Source organism: Takifugu flavidus, chromosome 10, assembly GCF_003711565.1.
Source record: "Takifugu flavidus isolate HTHZ2018 chromosome 10, ASM371156v2, whole genome shotgun sequence".
Classification (NCBI taxonomy): Eukaryota; Metazoa; Chordata; class Actinopteri; order Tetraodontiformes; family Tetraodontidae; genus Takifugu; species Takifugu flavidus.
In genome coordinates this window covers 5,235,022-5,254,865 of record NC_079529.1, presented here as the reverse complement: position 1 = coordinate 5,254,865, position 19,844 = coordinate 5,235,022, and the positions used below count along the sequence as shown (strand labels likewise).

General features: G+C 47.3%; 1 protein-coding gene across 4 annotated transcripts in view; it reads right to left on the bottom strand.

Moving 5' to 3' along the window:
• Positions 1 to 8,976: 8,976 nt before the first annotated feature.
• Positions 8,977 to 19,844, bottom strand: part of cdkal1 (CDK5 regulatory subunit associated protein 1-like 1) — a 138,680-nt gene continuing 127,812 nt past the window's right edge. For 3 of the 4 annotated variants that reach the window (XM_057045041.1, XM_057045043.1, XM_057045042.1), the window contains 2 exons: positions 18,509 to 18,673; positions 8,977 to 9,483 (listed from right to left, as the gene is read on the bottom strand). In XM_057045041.1, coding sequence (XP_056901021.1) covers positions 9,319 to 9,483; positions 18,509 to 18,673 — 330 coding nt within the window. In that variant the 3' untranslated portion in view covers positions 8,977 to 9,318. The remainder of the gene's footprint in view (positions 9,484 to 18,508; positions 18,674 to 19,844) is intronic. The other variant, XM_057045044.1, reaches the window with a different exon arrangement.

Genomic DNA, 19,844 nt, shown 5'->3' with positions numbered 1-19,844 from the left:
CATCCCTCTCTCCCCCCTCTCTCCATCCCCCCCCCTCTCTCTCTCTGCAGAGGTTCATGTCTGGAGAAAAAAAAATGTTGAAAATAATAAAATGAACCCATTCTGTTTGACCATCTGTGCCAATAACTGATTAAACTTGCTATAAAAATGTTTACGGCATTTAAGCGTGACTTCCTAAATCTAATCTAAAGGAGTGGCGCGCGCCCCGGCGCCTGCCAATTCATCTTCCACACGGGCGGCACCGGCAGGCCCCCGAACAATATGGCACAAAAGTGGCACATGGTGAGGGCAGTCTCTCTCTCGCTCACACACACACACACACAACACACACACACACACACACAGGGATGGACAGAATAAAAGGGGGACAGCAGACGGGACAGGACAGTGCATCTGCTCTTTAATTAAAATAAGAGGGGGGCCCACAGACATGGCCTGAATCTGGATGGGGCCCCGGTGCACGCACATGGACAAATGTATTCACACACACACACACACACACACACACTCTGTGGAGGGTGCAAAATGCCCCCTAGTACAAACCTAGGAGACAAACACTCACTGCATGTTAAAAATATAAGAAAAAGAAAGTAAAATCAATATGGCCGACATCTATTGGGCTGAATCGATAGTATTGATCAGCCCGTGTGTGTAAGTGGGTGTTTACAGAGCACCTGCCATGACATGGATATACAAATTGTTGATTGCTTATTGGCCTGGGACCTTTGACCTCTCGGCAGCGGCACTATTTTTCCCCACTTCACTGAAAAAGTGCTTATTTCTAAAACGAATGAATACTTCAGCAGAGAACCACTGACGCTTCATAAGGGTGTTACCATAAACGGACTGGGGTCAGAGGTCATCGCCAGCGCGGCCTGAGACACGTCTGAACCGTTTATTCAGGCGTCGAGGAACTTAGAGGTGCGCTGGCTGAAAGTGGATCCATCTGCGCCCTTTAAAAGGCATTAACGGCGAAGGGATGCGGCGCACATCCTCATGTTTGAAACATCTCATTACAGAGAGCTAACACGCTGGAGAAATCGAGGTTTAATGATGTAGTGCGGCGCGATAGTCTGAGGGAAGAAGGGAATTATCTTTACATTTCACTACACTGGCAGGAGAAACAGCAATCTCCTGCAGCTGCTTCACTGTTTGGACTCTTCTACCGACGACACCCCCGAACGCGGAACATAATTGTTCTCACATTTCTGCTGCTTTGTGTGCAAAGCCTCGAGTGGAGGGAGGAAATAAACGTGTCCGTCCTGGAAATTTATCTGAGAGTTTGGTCACGCTGACATTTATGGGGAAAGTGTCTCCTTTCATGTATGCCAGACGCGAGCCGAGCGTCTGCAAATGCTGTTTAGATGCAGCGAACGTGTGTAATGTGTTTGAAATGGAGCCGGACGACTCCGCAGCAGTGAAATCCTCATCGTTAAACCCAATTCAACGCAGTGGGGAGAGCGGGCCCCGTCCACTGTCTGCATATGCTCATTTGTATAACATGCGTCTCCCTGCAGAGGCCTGTGTGTGTGTGTGTGTGTGTGTGTGTGTAAGTGAATCCATAGGGTCTCTCTGGGGGACGTCTCTCTGGAAGACAGTCAAATAGTGCGAGCAGGACCTCATATATCTAGCGTGACTAACAGGATTAAACCTGACTGGGTAGGGAGACAGATTAAAAGAAAAAAAGAAAAAGTTGGGGGGGGGGTGAAGGCAGAGGGAGAAAGAGAGGGGGAGAACGAGTGGAAGTGTTCTCATCTTTCATAGGGGAAAGAGAAGAAGTTCTGAGCATCAGGAAGGACACGGGTGAAGAGGAAGATGATGAGGAGGATTAAGTTGTGTGTGTGTGTGTGTGTGTGTGTGTGTGTGTGTGTGTGTGCTCCCCTGCAGTGCACGTATCCACCTAACCCCTTCAACGAGCTGTTCAAGTGCACTTTAGAAACACTTCCAGACCCTAAAAAGCATCTGCAGCTCGTCAGAACTTTCTGTGATCATCACCTGATGTTTGTGGAGTGTTCAACACCAAGGACTCGCGCTTCCTTTCAGATTTTTCGAAAACATTCACTTTGAAAACGTGTCTGCGGGCACCTTTTGTGCGGGGTTGGAGCCTCCCCCCTCTTCCACCCCGACAGCCTGTAAACACATGCCTATAGCAAACACGGCAAATGTCATTGAACGCATCATTTGGTGTCAGCAGGGTCTGTGGGGAAGTCACACGATCACAATCTTCTGCATCACACGTCTGACGAGCGTCTCCCCGAGTTTCTCTCCTACATTTGTGTGCGTTTGGCACAACAACTCCATGACGCTCACACACGTTGGTAACCAGGAACGCCACACACTCCTGGCGCGTGCTGCGTTTAATGGCGACGTGCAGCGTGAGAGGGTTCCCTCCAGACATCCCAACATTTTTAGATCAGTTTGTAGATTCATTTAAGGCCTTTTTTTCCCTCCACATACTGAAGAAAAAGAAAGTTTGCTCTGTCACGGGGCAGAAGCAGGTTTGGCTGGTCTGGCGGCTGTCATGGTAACAAAGCGTGAGCGCTGCCCTACAGTTTAACTCTGGGCTGTTGGCAAATCGTTTGCATTTGGATTCAAAGTGACACCAAATTTAAACAGGACAAAGTCGAGCAGAAAGGCAGATTCCCCCCGGGCAGTGAAGACACAGGTGCTGGTGCACTTCCTGTTTGACTTGGACTCATAAAACCTGCTGTTACAGCAAAGCTACGCAGAGGCTGCTGCCAAAAGGAGCGCGCCAGGGGGGGAAAAGGAATGAATCAATTTGAGATCCTGGTGAGTGTGATCCGTCACACAAGAAAATAGCCACCAAAGATGCTAATTGGCAACAGGATGTGACAAGATGCTATGCTAACAAGTTCAACTGTCTGATCTGAGTGTTTAACTGCACCAGCAGGAAGCGCAACAACCAAAATCAGACACATTACATCAACTTTCATCCTATTAAAATTCAACTTTTGTAACTTATTCTCCGAGAGGAGGAAATGTGGCTGCATTAGCTGCAGAGTGACTGCGCTAAAACTGGGGTTTATTTCCCTGGATAGGAAAAAAGAAGCTGTTTTCCTATAAAGACTGATGGCGGATACACACACCCAGAGGATGCAGATCAGATGTTGCCTGCATGAGAAAAGGTGCAGCAGATCCAAGAGAGGAATGGAAAGTGGAGAGATGATTAGGATGAGAATAAATCAAGCTGCACTCTAAGGCTTGAAAATGAAGCCCGACATGGGCCGTAAATCTTCCAGGATGTAAATAAAGCAGCTCTAGAAATGAGATCGGAGTACTTTGATACTAAATGGTGCCGCTACACTCACCCAAAGACGTTCCTGCTTTTAACGAGAGGAAAAAAGGCAAACATGCCCCAAGAAAGAGGATGATAGAGAAAAGAATTAGAGAGGAAAAGGGGTGATTAAGGCAGGGGGGTGGGGGGGGGTGGGGGGTGGGGATTATGTGTAGTTTCTTTTGCAGCCTCATCACAAACAAATAAGCCGATCATCGAGCAATTAATATTCAAGGAATTGGTTTTTTCTTTTGAGAAAAAAAACATCGAGGGAAAGAAGAGAGATTTAGATTTGTTTCCCCCCTTTTGCAGCAAAGGGCCCATTTGGTGAGCTTAGTCTATAAACAGCTTGAAATCACTTTGACAGCTCGAACTATCTCTCTCACACACAGACACACACACACACACACGGGGGATTTTAATTTCAACCTGTGAAATTGTAATTGCCTCTTCTGTGGCAAAGGATTGTGGGAAAGCTTAGCTCAACTCTTGTGTATTGGTTCTGACAGTGACTCTGGTTTAAAAGCAACTTCAGGCTACTGTTTATTGATTTGAGATGTTTTCCCTTTCAGTCCTTCTGTCCTGTGGCCGTCCCGTCACCGCCTGCCCTCTCGCCTTCCCGACGGCGGCGCTCAGATCGGTCGAAGCGGGACGAGCGAATTCACCTGAGCTGTGAAACTGAGAGAGGAGCAAAGAAGAGAGGAGCCCGGTGAGGTGAGACCTACACGAGCGAACAGAAACATACCAGAAGGGGGACACAGCCACGACACCAGAGGTGTGAAGAAATGCCTTATGGGTAATCGGCGATTTTTATTTATTTTTTGCTCTTCTGAACTGTCTGAGCTGCATCGTCTGGCCTCCCACCCCTGGACGTAGGATCATTTCCCCCCTGTCATCCAAGGGAGATCCTCAGAAGCACAGTAATAAATAAAATGTGTGTGTGTGTGTATGTGTGTGTGTGTGTCCAAATACGTGTCAATGTGTAATCATTGTTCAAGTGTCACGTACTTCTCACACACTCCAAGTGTGAATCACTTTAGGAAACACACTTAGAACATTAGGGACTGTTACGGTTGACACAGGAAGAGAAAAACTCAAACAAATACAAATAACATCTGAGAGGTTGTTGGGAGAGTAAAAAATGGCCTCAGGAAGGATCATGTGACTGACAGGTCTTCAACGTGTGTACAGTTTAAAGAGGACGGATGCGGAAAAGGCTGCAGCCTGAGGAGGACCGAGGGGAAGATGAATGATGGAGCAGGGGTGGGGGGTGGGGGGCTGTTACGCAACTGATGGCTGCATCTAGGCCACGAGGACAATTCCAATGCAGACGAAGAGGACGAGCGTGGACATCTGGACAACCGGGGAGTCACATGACCATTTCCGACAGATTGACATCCCTGGACACGACCGTCTCCGTCACGTTTCGCAACAACCACATCTGACACCGGAGCCACGCCGGGGTCCAGCAGCCCCCGCAGCTCATAACGCATATTCAGCAAAAAAAAAAAAAACACGCTGAGAAGTAATCAAATGCATGTTATGTTTCACGCCGCACGGCGTTATTGACTTTCTCTCACATCTGCTTGGGCCGTAATGTTCCCGTGGCGTTCCGCTCGCCGGTCAGGCTGGGCCAAGTCATGCCTGCAGTGCTCGCTCTGACACTTTGTAAAATCTAATGATCACGCTGGCGGAAAATAGTGGCTGGGAAAAGAGCTCGGAAAGCTGTTTCACATGTTCGCTCGGTCTGGCACAGCCCGCTCCCGGTTTAATTTCGCTCGCTGTGGTCTGGCAGCGGCGTGCACACAGAGTTCGCCTGTGTGTGTGTGTGTGTGTGTGTGTTGCTTTGACAGGACCCTCCTCTGCCCAGACATAAACATCAAACCTTTCCAGGACAAATACTTGCCACACTGGCTGTCCTACAGCTGGATGTGTCAACCCCCTTGGAGACAAAATAAAAGACACTCATTTATGGACTTGTGAGGACCGATTGTCCTCAGTCCTGACTGGGAGGTGTCTCCTCCTCCCACGGCTCATCTTTAACCAACACGAACAGCTCCAGCGTCGCGTTCTTCCATCAAATGTCAGCGGATGACCTCCTCGTGAAGCTTAAAGCCGACTTCCCATTGATTTATTCCCTTCTAAAGATTTTATGACAAGCTTATATTACAATATCCAGGGGCGGGGGAGGGGGGGCGAGCGGGGGCAGCATTGACAGAAATGGGGAGCAGACTTAATGAATGATGTGTGTAATTAGAAACAGGCTGTTTCTCAGGGTGGGGACACATTCAGAGACGCCGGAGTGATGCAAGCTGCTGTTGAAGGGGGGTGAAGGTCACATTTCACCCGTTTCATATTTATTCTGCAGAAGCTCAATTCAATTCATAAACCCGCTCTCATGTCACACGCGGGACCTTGATCCAGGCCGCTCCAACCCGGTCGGACTCGCACCATCGATCAGTTAACAGTCGTCGGTGGAGTTGTGACAGTCAGCGTCTGCTGGTCTCCAGGGAGCTGACGCTGCTCTTCTGGGCTGAGGTTTGTGTTTTTGTGTCTGGTGACAATGACAATCACACTTTGCAGGTTATGAATGGCGGCGCCAGTGTTGACGGTATAATCAATCTCCCAAACTAATTCAAAACAGCAGCGCAACAGCACCTTATCAAGGAGAGCCGTTGGTGTTATCAGTGGTTAGAGGAAACAACAGCCTCCACTGGGAAGCCTGTTGTTTATTGGTCTGATAAATGCACCTTTGTGGCAGTTTAGTAATATAAGTTGACATATTTATTCAGCGGCGCTCTGACGGCAGCCTGTAAATCTGCCCCGAAAGGTAGAGGAAGCAGCTCCGCATCAGGAATTCCATTTATTCCATAAATATCTTCACATCATCTCTGAGGCCATTAGGACCCTTGAATCACAACAAGACCGGAGCTACTGCTGCCTCTTCAGATGCACTCCAGAGTTTCATTAAACGATAATAACGGGGCTAAATTAGCATTTTTTTTTAATGTGTGGACACTGGGAGCAATCTCCATGGCAACGGCGCTCATGCAATCTGTGCTTAGCGCCACGAAAAAACACCATTAAAAGTTGCACTGAGCACAAACGTAACCGGAGGAGGTGGCGAACAGCCGCAACACCCATAGATGATCTAACGAGTGGCGTCGAGTTCGGCTGACACGAGGCGCGTCACCTGACCACAGATCCACCAACCACAGCGCAGAACAACTAACAACGCTTTAGTAACACCTAACATTAAGAAGCTTTTAGCAACAATATAAACCCTGGTCCCCCCCCCAGGCCTCTGCCCCAGAGGTGAGTACAAACACCCTTAGATGCTCAAAGTCAAAGATGTATAAGCCCCTCCCATGCACACACACGCACCAAAACTAAGCTGGCAAGCCACCAACACACTCAATCTCTCCCTCACACGACAGGCTGAGAACTCCCAGTTTGCTTTGCAGCGACAACAGGGTGCACGTCCGCGCGCGTCTGTGTGCAGATAAAACAGCACAATCGCCGAGCAAAGACACAGCGTCTATGAAGCTGAAGGCTTAGACGAGTCGAGGCTTCGACGAGCGCACACGCACTCTGATATGCGTGCCAAGTCATTTTCTCCACTGTTCCGGGAGGGACTGAGGTGTTTCGCAGGCCTCAGCCTATAGAAGCAGGAAGGCAGAGCGAAGACGGCTGGAGAGGTGGGAGGCGGAGGGAGAGCAACAAAGCATGCTGGTCACCAAAATTGCAAAAATTAATTGGTCACGCCCATGTGAGCATTCCCTCGCATCCATCATGCTGTATGGAAGCAGGAAATTGGAGGCTGCTGCATTTCCATACCTTCAGAGCCAACGCTCACATTTTAGAACCGCTAACGAGGTCCATAATCCCGTCAGGCTCCGTGTGCAGCGTCAGGTTGCTGCAACCGATACCAGACTGTACACACACTCCAGACTGTGCACGTGTTCCACATTCTGTTTGTTACTTGTCTGCTGCTAATTAACACACACACACACACACACACGTGCAGAGTTTTTCCAGACTCCAGTTGTAAGGGAGTGTCAATCACTGCAGTTCCTGTTGTGTGTTTGCCCTGAGGCTAAAAAGACCCCACAACCCACACACACCGTCAAAATATAAATTCAAAGAGAATATCAAATCTGTTTATGTGTAAATCATGTGTAAACATATAAAACACATCAACAGGAGCCTTAGAGAAGCAATCGGAGGCAGCGCCGGTCAGCGGAGGAGGAATTCTCTTCGTTAAGCAGAAAAGAAAGGTCACAGGCTGGGAAGGTGGTTAATGAGAAACTCTGGCAGCCAGTAGCCGATGTCAAAACTGTCCACATTAGCACGTGTCACCAGTCGTTAGGGTTAGTTAGCGCGGCCAAGAAGCACGTCTTAAGAGTCTTGCTGCCGAATTTAGCAGCTCTGATGGAGGTTTGGAGCTTTTCTCCAAGAGTGCTGTTGCATTTACACCTGTAAAAAACAAACTTGAAATGCAACGATTTTGCGGGCTTCTGTCTTGTGACCCGATGACGAATTGACAGCAGCCGCCTCTCAGAGCAGAAACTTGGGAAACACACTTTTATTAGAAACAACCTCAGCGAATGACGCAACGCCGACGCTAATCCCCTTTTCCTCGGCTCCTGCCTCCATATTTCATCGGAAGTGATGATCTCCAAACATAAAGGCTGTCGCTGCAGCCATATTTCACCGGAGAACAACGGCGTGTAACTGACGTGCAGTGGCAGGAAATGTGCTTACAAAGCATCAAAAGAAGCGTCACGTGCTATGGATGGTTTCGGAACAATATAGGGCAGCGCTGGATGGATGTAACGAGCTGCACAGCTACACGCATCATTTGATCACATAATACAAAGCTGGCGCGCGTGTTTATGTGGGGGACACGCATCATTTGATCGGGTAATATAAAGCTTTGCCGCATGTATGCGACAAAACTGCAGACGTACGTGCGCGTGTCTGTGTTGTGACACGGATCAAACGGCGCAGAGCAGGTGCCCGTGTGTGTGTGTGTGTGTGGGGGCGTGTGTAGGGTACAGACAGCGTATCTCATAACAGGCGTTTCTGAATGAGTCCTGTCACCTCGAGCCCCGAGCACGTGCGCGTGTTCGCTCGTTCAGCTCGCCTTTCTGCTAAATTAAACATCGGAGGGAAACGCGGATGCATCAGACACGGGCGCGCTGTGTGAATCAGCTCCCAAACATGCTCAAAGAGACACTTGTGACAGAGGCTGTGTGCAGGGGGCACGCGTGGAGATGAAAACCCCCCCTGACAGCGACACATGTGCTGGGGCAATGTATAAATTGGGGCATACATTATTAAATATGGTGTATTTCAAAACACGGGCTGGGACTGCTGCGCCAAACAAAACGGTTTTGGAGAAAGACACAGCCCCCCCCAGTGTGTTCCAGCAACAGAAGAGCATGTTTAATACATGCAAGATGTGTCACTGGCGCTTCAATAATTCCGCTCGTCACAAGCTGATTGGGACGGTTCCCGTGAAGTTATAGATCCCAGCCGTGGTATCACAGAAGACACCATCTACTACACATGGATGCTAACTGGAAGATGGAGTTTTAACGCCGTGAGGGCCACAAAACGCCGCGCTGTTCATGCTCATGCAACCGCAGAGCAGGAAAGAAAAAGAGCAGCAGCAAAACTGGTGTAAAGACCTTCAAATTTATTCCACTTGGGGCAAAAAAAACAGAAAAACAGGTTTTGTTTTATCTTAAAAATACGACATTGACATGTCAAACAGAATTCAAAGACATTTGACTACGTTCATGACACAACAGAGAACCAAATGAGATCCATTTAAACCAGGAGAGACACGAAGGTTTGTTCTCCTTAACTGCTGCTCTGACCTGCTCATTCCACTTACCCAAATAAAATCAGGAATTAAGCCTAAAGGTGTGTTGGCACTGACCAGAAGACCAGTCACGGAGCACTGAAGCCTGCTGCGAGCTGCTGTCCCCTCAGTCCCACCTGTGATGCTGCTCTGCTCAGCTCCATGCACACAGTTTCTCTACTATAAAGGCCAGTAGGGCTGCCGTCAGCGCCAGCCCGATGGCGAGCTTCTTCAGCACCTCCCGGTCCAGACTGGCAGAGCCGTTCCATAAAAAGGACAGAGGAGATGGACGACTGTGGACACCGTTGGCCGTGTGTTCCTGTGGACAGAAAGTAAATAAATAAACCTTGTGCTTTATTTACCATTGCATGACGGTAATTAACTACATTCGGTGGTAATTTAGAGAATAACTGCACAAACCCGAAGGGTCGAGAGTGACTTTGGATTGAAAACTGGCAGATTTGTGATTAGAGGAGCTCAGCCTTCCGTTACGTAATGCTATGATGTAATGAGTCGGACATCATGTCCGACTGTGTTGGCAACGCTGACGATAAAGGTGCTAATTCTAACGCGTCTGGTGAAAATAGTGACTAATATACTCACTGCTGCTGCGTCTATCACGCGAGGACAGAGGCTGCTGCAGCTCCCTGTGCAACGCCACAGCTTCCATTTATAATTCGGGGATCATCTTTCGTTTTACTCTGCCGGCCGCAGTCACAAATCAAATAGCGATGCTTGACGGCAGCGGCGGTCAGTGATCCGACACGTCAAATATCTGTAATCTGAGCGTCCTCCTCCGTCTTAATGTGTCTGACCATTAAAAAGACATCCAGGGCTTGAGGGCTTTGACAGTGAAAGATGGCTGAGAAAGATGTGGAGGGGAGCGTAGCGGGAATATGAAGAGGGGAGAGGAAGCAGGATGGCAGGAACTGCTGCAACTCTGCAGCTTGGTGTTTTTCGGCATACGTGGATGAACGTCAGACTTCCTTTGGCTGTTCATCAAACCCTGATCTCTGCTGAGCAGGGTCCTATCCTTCATGGACCATTACCCAGTTATAAAAACACATGCACTGATCGTGGCTCCACCTCTGCCGTCTCCAATCTAAAGCCAACAGAATTTTAAATCCAGTGATGGTTGTGATATGTTGTGGAGGAGAGCTCCATAAAAGGAGCCATTCACTTATGAAAATGAGTGATTTCAATTCTGTCCGTCTCTGCGGTTTGGAGTGATTTAAGCGTCCGCACCAGATTTTAAAGTGTCGACGAGGTGCAGCCTGGAAGGTCTTCAAAGCTAATGTAGTGTGTTATCAGCTGCCAGTCTTCCCCACAACCATCCTGCAACAATGTGGAAGCGACCCTGGCAACGTATGTCGGCACACGGTCATTAGAAGCGATTGCGTAATTGCTCTCACTGGAAAGGAACCAGGCCCAAGTGCAGGCGCCACTCAAAAAAAATAACATTTTCCCTCAGGGATGGTTCTCTTTAATTCACAGAACTCTGGAAACCGATAACTAGATCCGTTTCTCCGCAGCCTCCACCTGTCGTCATCGATCGTTCCCCTTGATTACGCGTTTAAAAACATTTGAAACAGTAGTTGAGCACATGCGTCCATTTTGAACGCGAGACCATTTGGAGAAGGCCGACAAGTGTCGACATGTTGCGAGGAGAGGAAATCGATGGAGGAGAACCAGGTGCTGGTTCTGGTAGGTCTCCTCCTGCATGACAGTTGGTAAAATGCCTCGGCACAGAGAAGGAAGATTATCCAGGGTGATATTGAGCAATTGATCAGCGACTTTACAGAATAACCTTTAATCAAGTTCACTTGGGAGATCTGTGTGAGATTCAGCTTTGATATTTACCAAAGGTGTAGATTGATTTTTCCCTCCCTCCCTCTCCTTTTCTTTTCAGCCTCTTTCCTCACGCCTGCTCATCACAGACGCTGCCTCTGTGTTTTACCTGTGTCAGTCTGACAATCAAGCGGGCTGTAGCACATGAATAAAGCTCAATGTTCCTGTTGTCAGGGCTACTCAGGTTTAATGGCTGGTTTTCTGGTGTTGTCCACACATCCGTCAGACTCTCCTGTAAGCTGTAGCCACGTTGGTGGCGATCACATCTAGCCCTCTCAGCTAACCGTGACATCCTCGTGGGGGCAGCCTGGCGTCCCTCTAAAGGTGACTCTTCACAGAGAGGAGATGAAACCTGCTGAATTCTCATTGCTTTATCAGAAAAACCTGACCTGGAAACCAAAAACAACTCAAAGGAGATGGGACAAAAAGGGGGCGGGGCTTACTTTACAGTGGACAGGAAGTGCCGTGCACGCCTACACATGTCACACATGACAGTGCATGTGTGCCCCTGTCCCTTCTGGCATTCAGGAGCGCCACCCACACTTCCCCACATTATCTCTGAATGGCCTCCTCTGTTACAGGAAACAATGGAAGACAGATAATATGAGCCAGCAACGCCTGCGTGACGCATCCGCCAGCCCATAGAGGTAAGAACAGGTGGAGGGAGAATGAGGACGGGAGGTCTGGTTCTGCTGTTTAAGCCTGGCTCATGCTGGGATCTACCTCACAGTAACCTGACCCACGTTTTGTTGCTGTTTGGATGTTAAGGGTGGATTTTTTTTGTGTGTTATAATGTAACCTAAACTTCTTTTTTCTGAGAATATGATAGCAGGAAATAGTGCAGCTACCGTTGGGATAATTCCTCGCTGAAAAGTGATGTTTCAACCCTTCAATCTTGAACATAAATGCATCTCCAAACTGTAACATAGCGCAAAAACAGACCAAAACAAGTGATGAAAGCCGAGACAGCCCTTACATTTCTATTTGTCGTCAGGGTTACGTCTACTCTTCTTTAACCGTCTACTTATCTGCGATTCCTCTGGTGTTGCCTCACCACAGGGGGCCACGAATAGCTGCATTATTACAATTGATTACTAGAGGGGGGGCATCCAAGTGCCAATAGGTGCATGTCAAAAGAGTGGGAGTGTGAGGAGGAGAGGAGGGGAGAAAGAGTGACAAAGGAGAGAAAGGAGGGACAAAAGAAGAAATATGTGACTTTCACCACCTGCTAGTCAGGATGATGGGATGTGTGTGTGTGTGTGTGTGTGTGTGTGTGTGTGTGTGTGTGTGTGTGTGTGTGCGTGTGTGAGAGAGACAGACAGACAGAGAGCAGCGTGCTCCATGAAGGCCTGTGGAGGCCGGCGTCGGCTCTCAGCAAATATAATCCTGCTTAAAACCATCTGACCGAACACCAGGGGTACCTGCCTGGGTACCAGTTCAATCCTTTAGCCTGCAGGCTTCTAGCGCATCTCAAAGTCTCTCTGTGAAACACTTCCTCCCCATGCAGCTTCTGTGAGTGTGCTCTGCAAACCCACACAGTCAAACAAAGAGCCACACTGTGCAGCACAAGAGCCAGGAACACAATACACACAGTGGTCACGTTTCTGACAGCAGCTGTTGGTGTCACTCTACACCCACTGTGTGTGTGTGTGTGTGTGTGTGTGTGTGTGTGTGAGTGAGTGAGTGAGAGAGAGAGAGAGAGAGGCGGAGAGAGAGAGAGAGGAGAGAGAGAGAGAGAGAGAGATACTGTAACAGTTCTTAGCCACAGGTGATTTGACAAAGCCATGATGAGCTGAGGCTGTACTGACTGGAGCGAGGTGACGGGAGATGGTTTAAAAGTTAACTTTCTGATATTTGTCCACCTTATTGCTGCTCTGAGGTCCACCTGTGATCCCAGTGCTGACCGAGGTGCTGCGGATCATAGCCTGGTTAACACTTTTCTGGCTGCAGCCATTGCCTCTGGTCAGCAGGGAACACGGCGAGCTGGACCACACCATGTGGAGCATCATCAGCTGTCACATAAATTATGAAATTAAAAGTAGAAAGGAAACAAACAGCCCGTTACCGAGCGTCCTTTTCTGCTCAGTCTCTGCCAGAGTGGCAGAAAGAGCTGACCCATCAGCAACATTGTTCCACTGTTCTTCACATTATTCATTATTGGAGATAAAAGTGATGTCAACAACACCTTAATAATAAAGGGACGGTTTCATCGTCAGGCTGAGAGCAGAGCTAATAGGAACCGTTTGGAGGAGCGCTGTTCTGGTTTAGAACTGTTAAAAATAATTTAATTTAATAAAACTGCACATACATTCAAAATTTCATAGCAATTAGTCCTCTTTTGAATAATTTGCACAATATTTTTTTCTGTTTTTTTCCTCAGATACTCAGTTTATTTGGGTCTGTAAGACATGAACGTGTATTCATATTACTTTATTTATCAGAGTGAAAAAAGCAGCCTGTGTGAATGGAAACACTTTTGTGATCTCTTACTGAACGTAATGAGTGACTTCCTGCTCTAACCTTGTTTTTCCCGTCAGGAGTAAGCTCCTGAATGCAGCAGAGGAGAATGAAAAGAGGAGCATCAGGTTGTGTGAAGGTTACACTTTGTCGAGCGATAAATGCTGCGGCTCCTCAAACCAAAGAGAAGCTCCTACAGTGTTGTTCCCGACTGATTGAGACGTGGAAAATGTGAGTCTTGAATCGAGAATAAACTTCAATTGGAGGGGAAAAAAAGAAGCAAAACCTGTGTCTTGAAACTTCAAAACCATTACAAATGTGGGCCGTTTTAGTTCGAGGACAGATGATTCCATAATGGCTGTGCTCTAAACAAACCCAGGCCAGTTCTATAGTGACGGCTGTGTAGATTCTCAATCATCTGTAGTGACCCGCGTCTGTTGTGAAGTTCTCGAGGCACCTCAACACAGCCAGATGCACCACAGCACTACCACGTAAACACGTCTGTGCAATAACTAAACTGACTGAACCAACAGAAGGTACACGTTCCCTGCAGAGGCGTTGTTCATATATGGCAACATCACTCTGAATAAAGTGTCGACACCGTACGGTACCTTTAACCTATGCATGCATATATATGTAGAAGGATAAATACTGATGCAGTCGGGGCTTACAGGGTTGGCAGAGGATGTTTTTCTGAAAAGAATGATGTCCTAGCTTAAACAACTGCCATTGTCAGGCTATTCGTCTTCACGTTTTGTTAAACTCAAATGTTTTGGATTGCAACCCTGCACTGATGAATGTCTTCGGTATGACATTGTAAAACACATGCGCGCGCTGTTATTTAAGCTTCTTTAACTGCCTCCTCTCTCTGCTTCTTCTGCTAAGCCACTTTGCAGCAGCGCTCCAACCCAGCGTCTCTTTTTGAAGCCGTGTCGCTCTAAATCAATGTCGTTACCGTCGACACCCGTTCGATTTTGCGCCTCGAGTCATTTGATACTCAACTTTAGCCAGGTGGTTTTAGCTCGCTGCATTAGCTGGGCAGCTGCAGGAGCGGCTTTCCACAGAAGGGCAGGACGAGGTGATCTGACTGCAATACAAATCCTTGACATTCCTGCTGATGGACAGCCAAGTGCAGCAGAAACTCTGAAGGGAAACGCATATTTACCATATCTCTTCAATCCGACGTAAACCCGGAGCAAAGGCCTTTCAAAAACTACCGCGTAATACCAGCTGATGCACGAGGTTAACACCCTGAAAACAATCATGACTGATACTTTGATGACACAAGCATCACTTTGGTACTCTGACTTTGCTCCTTTAAATAAACGCAACAAAGAGGACGTGTAATACAACTTGACATGCTAACAGCAGTGCTGAAAACAGCCGCAGCTGCTTGGTTTGACTAAACAAAAAGAAAATAAGCTAATATAGTAAACAATGTCACGCCGAGGCCAAGTACAAACTTTTGACGTTTAAGGGGGGAAAGTGAGTAAAAATAATTTTGATTTCTTGTCGATTTATGTTATTTTTCTTTGACAATGCGGTCGACGCCGTGGGCGTGGGACTGATGATCAAAGAGACGATCTACGGCGGCTGCATTTCGAGGAGATGGCTCGTTTGTAGTGACACACAGATTGTAGTGCGAGTGTCAGTGTGTGCGCCTCAGATTGCCTGCGGCTACCAACAGTCTGACAGTCACACAGGGGAGTGCAGGAGGTGCTGGTGTAAGTGTGTTTGTGTGTGTGTGAGCATTATTTTAGCAGTGAACCTGTTAGATATCCCTCACTCTCAGCATCAACTGCAGAATATTGACCAAATCAACGCTGTGCGTTTCTCTCACACTCTAAATACACAAATAAAAAGATGTAATATTCACTGAGGATGGTGAATGAAAATGAGAAAAGATGCTAAAACAGTGAGTTAAAAAATGAATCCATTCACATTGATGGTTTACAGAGATAAAAAGGAAAGCGTCCATATTTTTCCACTTGAGGTCACAATAGTGCCCCAGTCATCATGAATATTCCATCCCTAATAGAAACTGAGTGGACAGACTGCAGCTTTCTGCCAGTGTGCTATAAAAATAGCTGATTATTGGATGGCACTCGGGCTGGGCCTCTTTCTCCTGATCACTCAATTTATCTCCCCCTCTTTCTTACATTCCGGCTTCATCTTTTTTGCCCCTTCCTCTTCAATTAATTTAATGTCATCTGAGGGTTCGGACCGCTCAAGACTGCTCGTTTTTCCCCCTTTGCCTTCCTGAGCTACTGAGAGCCTCCTTTGCTTCTGCAAAAAACCCATTAATGTCCTCTTTTGTGCGTCATGTTGTTTCTGTCACTGTGGGGCTGACAGTGGGAGAGACTGAGAAAAGAATGGAGAGAGTCAGAGAAAAAAGGGACTGGAGGAAATATTTATGTGGATAAAAGCTAAACCCTCCTAACCTTGGATTTTTTTTATGGAATGTAGCAGCAGGAACGAATGCACGTGTCACTCAGAGAAATAACGGAGGAGCGGAAAAACAAACCCAGAGAGGAGAAAGTCAAATGGAAATCATCCCGTGGTGCTACAGGTGAGAACGCGACCGAAACAGGGTCGAAAAAGTCTTGAATCACGTAATCTGGGTTGCTGCGGCATTGTGGGTAGGTTTTGGTCTCTGTCGGAGTAACCTGGAGATAAATCATCAAGCAGGAACCCCGGATGATTAGAAATGTGTCCAGCTATCCATAAAACAGTCTGACATGAAAAAAGATGAAGGTTTAAAACAAGTGGATTAAGAGCAGGAACAAGTAGCACCTGCCATCAGACGAGGTAAGAGCATGTCCACAAACTGCACAGGTCAGCAAAGCATTCTGGGAGCTGCACATGGACAAAGAGTCATGTGTCATTAGCTCACTGCCCATCCATCCACATGACTCATTCATCCATCCCTAATTCTTTTACCTGTCCGTATATTTAAACATCTGTGCATCAATTTCTCCACTCATTCATCAGCTGCGTGCATTTAAGCCGTCATGTCTCCAGCTCGTGTCTATCCGTCCACTCTCGGCTCTATAAATCAACCTATCCATCAGACCGTGTTCTTCCATTTCTTCACGCGCTCTGGTCAGCACGCAATCGTCTCCGGCTCTGAACTCTCAATTTGCTGCTTTTTCAACAAAAGGGTAGCACAGACCTTGGCGGGCTCCTCTGCCTGTCCGATCACCCGCTCATCCACCGCCGTCCTTTTCTCACTTTCAGCGCTCTTTTGCATCCGTGATGAAAGGAGGAAGCTCAGACTCCATCTGTCTATCAGCGAACCAGCTATCACAGACCTCCACACATAATCTCCTTCTGGCTCTTTATTCTTCTGCTTTTCTTTTGCTACCTGCCAAAAGCCTATAATTACAGAGTCTGCTGCGAGACATGGCTGTGAGTATCAATCAGCCTTTTCCTGATCACTAATTCATCTCACACGCACAGTGTGTGGGAGACTCACGCAGAGACTCATACAATATAGAAGTGTGTTGCTGCATCTCCGCAGTGATCCTCTCCAGAGCTTCCGAGCGGAGCCGTAGCCAGAGGTCAGTTTTTTTCCCTCCAGCTCCTTCATTACTGAAACTTCCTCACACTTCAAACAAACATGTATTAACCTGAACCAAGAGATTCAAAAGGACACAGCGCGACAAAGTGCGTGACATGACAACAGTGCCAGTTAGTTAGCCCCCCGCCCTCTGCAGCACACACACTCCGGCTCAGACTCAAACACTCCCTGGAGGAGGTGGTTCACGCAAATGCTCGAGCTCCCCAACAAAACTGTCCAAGAAAAAAAAAGACCCACGAGAGTGAATTGATGGTGGATCTATGATAATATTCAGTAACCAGCCTTTAAGATTTTCTTTTTTCAATCCAATTCTTTCTGAGCGGTGGTTTTCCTCGTGCCGTGGACCCCAGACCCATTACTCCCTCATCAGTCTCACGAACACTGTGCCAAATACTTTTCCAGAGACTGGCCCTAACTTCCCAGTGCTAAATGGCGTGCCGCATCGCTTGCTGAGAAACATCTCTCTTCTTTTATCTCACTCCCTGCCATCCGTTTCTTCCTTCCTGGAATCCTTCCTTTCTCCCGCGTCTTTGTCTCTTCCTTCCTTCCGTCCGCTCCCTCCCTGTCTGGCAGTAAAGGCTGATGGAGTGTGAAATTAGAAAGTGTATCATATTCTGCTCTGTGGCTCCGTGTATAAGCTGCTGTTAGTCAGAGTGAAAAATAACATGCGCTGAAACAGATACATTAACATGGTGTTTGTGTGCATGCTGGGCTGAAGACAGAGGACAGTTAAGCTGGCCGGGCTTATCTTAAATTACTTATCTCATGCCTGGGACACTTCAGCAAACTGTAGAGAGGAGCAGCGATAAAAGCTATACGCCTTTACTATTTGCTGACCACACAGTATTGGAAAAGTCTGCTCCTTGGCAGATGCAAGGACTTCATTTTAGATAAAGACAAGAATGGATAGAACAAACAAAATAAAAACAAACATTGAAGCTGCCTATAAAGAAAGCAATAAGTGCATCTCCAGGCCTGAGCAGCAGCAGCGTCTGTAATGTGTGAAGGAGGAGCTGGGAAATAACGTTTGTGGCCGTGAGCCTGTTCCATCAATTTCCACACAAGTAGGAGGAAATGAAACGGAAACAAGCGGGAGGAAGTTCAGCGGGTACCAGAAGCCCAATCACACACATGGTTCCTGTGTGCTGCACACCAGGTGTGGGTCTGAAGAGGAAGCAGACAGTATCATTCATCTATCTATTAAGATCAAAGTTTACCCTCCTGTTCCTGAGTCAGGAGACTGAATAATGATGGGCAGATACCGGATGACAAGGGAGTTTCACTCCTCTGTTGTTTGTGTGATGTTTGTGAGAATGAAGGTAGGATCATTTGCATGGACAAATAAACACCGTCTGACTGAAGAAGTATTAGAGTCTCTTGAAGAAAACCCTTTAACCTATATAAGAGTAAATGTGGTTTCCAGGTAAATGCATGTGTGTGTGTGTGTGTGTGTGTTTACCTGGGTCAGGCCTGAGACTTCCCCTTTTTGAAGTGGCACAGCGATGGAGGGGGTGAAAGGCTGACTGTCCTCTACTGGTCCACCTTTCATGAAGTGCTTGCCAGCCTCATAGATGTCCACCTCAACCATCTTCCCTTTGAACTCCGCTCTCTTCGGCACCAGAACCTGCAAGGAAGCAACTGCTGATTCTAATGGTCGTGGTCCGTTTTTAACGTCACCCACAGGAGCCACGGCGACGCGAGCACTGAGAAGATCAGCCTCATTGCAGAAGAGCTTTTATGAAATGTTGCTTTTTTGTCATTTAGATTCATTAACTGTTGCCCCCCCACACACACACACACACGCGCGCTGTTATTTTGTGAGTGCCATTCTGGTGACAAACAACACCTATTTGAGTGACTGTTTTAACTTTAATTTATGGAAGCCCTCAGGGTCAAAATCTACAGCTACAGCTGCGAGATGAACCACAGGGATTTTCTGCTTTGTCTAATTTCACCATGGCAACTGTAAATCTTGGCTGAACACCGCAGGAAACAGAGAAAACAAAGAGTTATAATTGGGGCTTAGAGTGAAATGAGTTTTGTTTTTAAAGACTCACTACTCTAAATAAAGATCCTGTGTAGAAGCCTCAATTATGTTCCAGTCATCAAAAGGTTGACAGCTTTAGTGATGTATGTAAGCTTTAGCCATTTAATCATAACCATCCCCAAAACATGATCATCTGACTAAGAATTAAAAACTGAACAGGAGCAGAGCAACAACCTTGGACAGTCCAATCCAAGTGCCCCTCAGCACTGCTGCAAGCTGAGTCAGATCACGTGGTCGTGTCTGGCCATTACCCAACTCTGCGGGGCTAAGCTGCTGACCAGGCCCCTGAATGGGTGCAGAGCTGCGCTGGTGGGAGTCATCGCAACGCTAATCTGTCTGCCTTCATCCGGCTGGGCAGGCACGATACGGAGAGGAGAGACGGGCACTCACCTGCTGCTTAGGACGTGAGAGGGTGAGTGTGTGCAGCTGAGGGTCATGGTTTCACAGTGATGAAATGAAACACACACGCCTTCGCAGCCAGATGCTGCCAGAACAGAACTGAAATCGACCATTTATCTGCACTTAAACCTGCAGTAATGTCTGTTTCCACTGTTATTAAAAGGACGATTTAATGCAAATTGGTAAACATCCCAAATGTTTCAAACTTGAAAATAAAATGCTTTGTGCGCTTAAAAAATAATGAACAAATGACATATAGACCTTCAACATGATTGTTTTGCATAATAAGGAACCTGAAAAAGACCCATCAGAACCGGTAAGAACAGGGTGAGGACCCATAGATGTACTG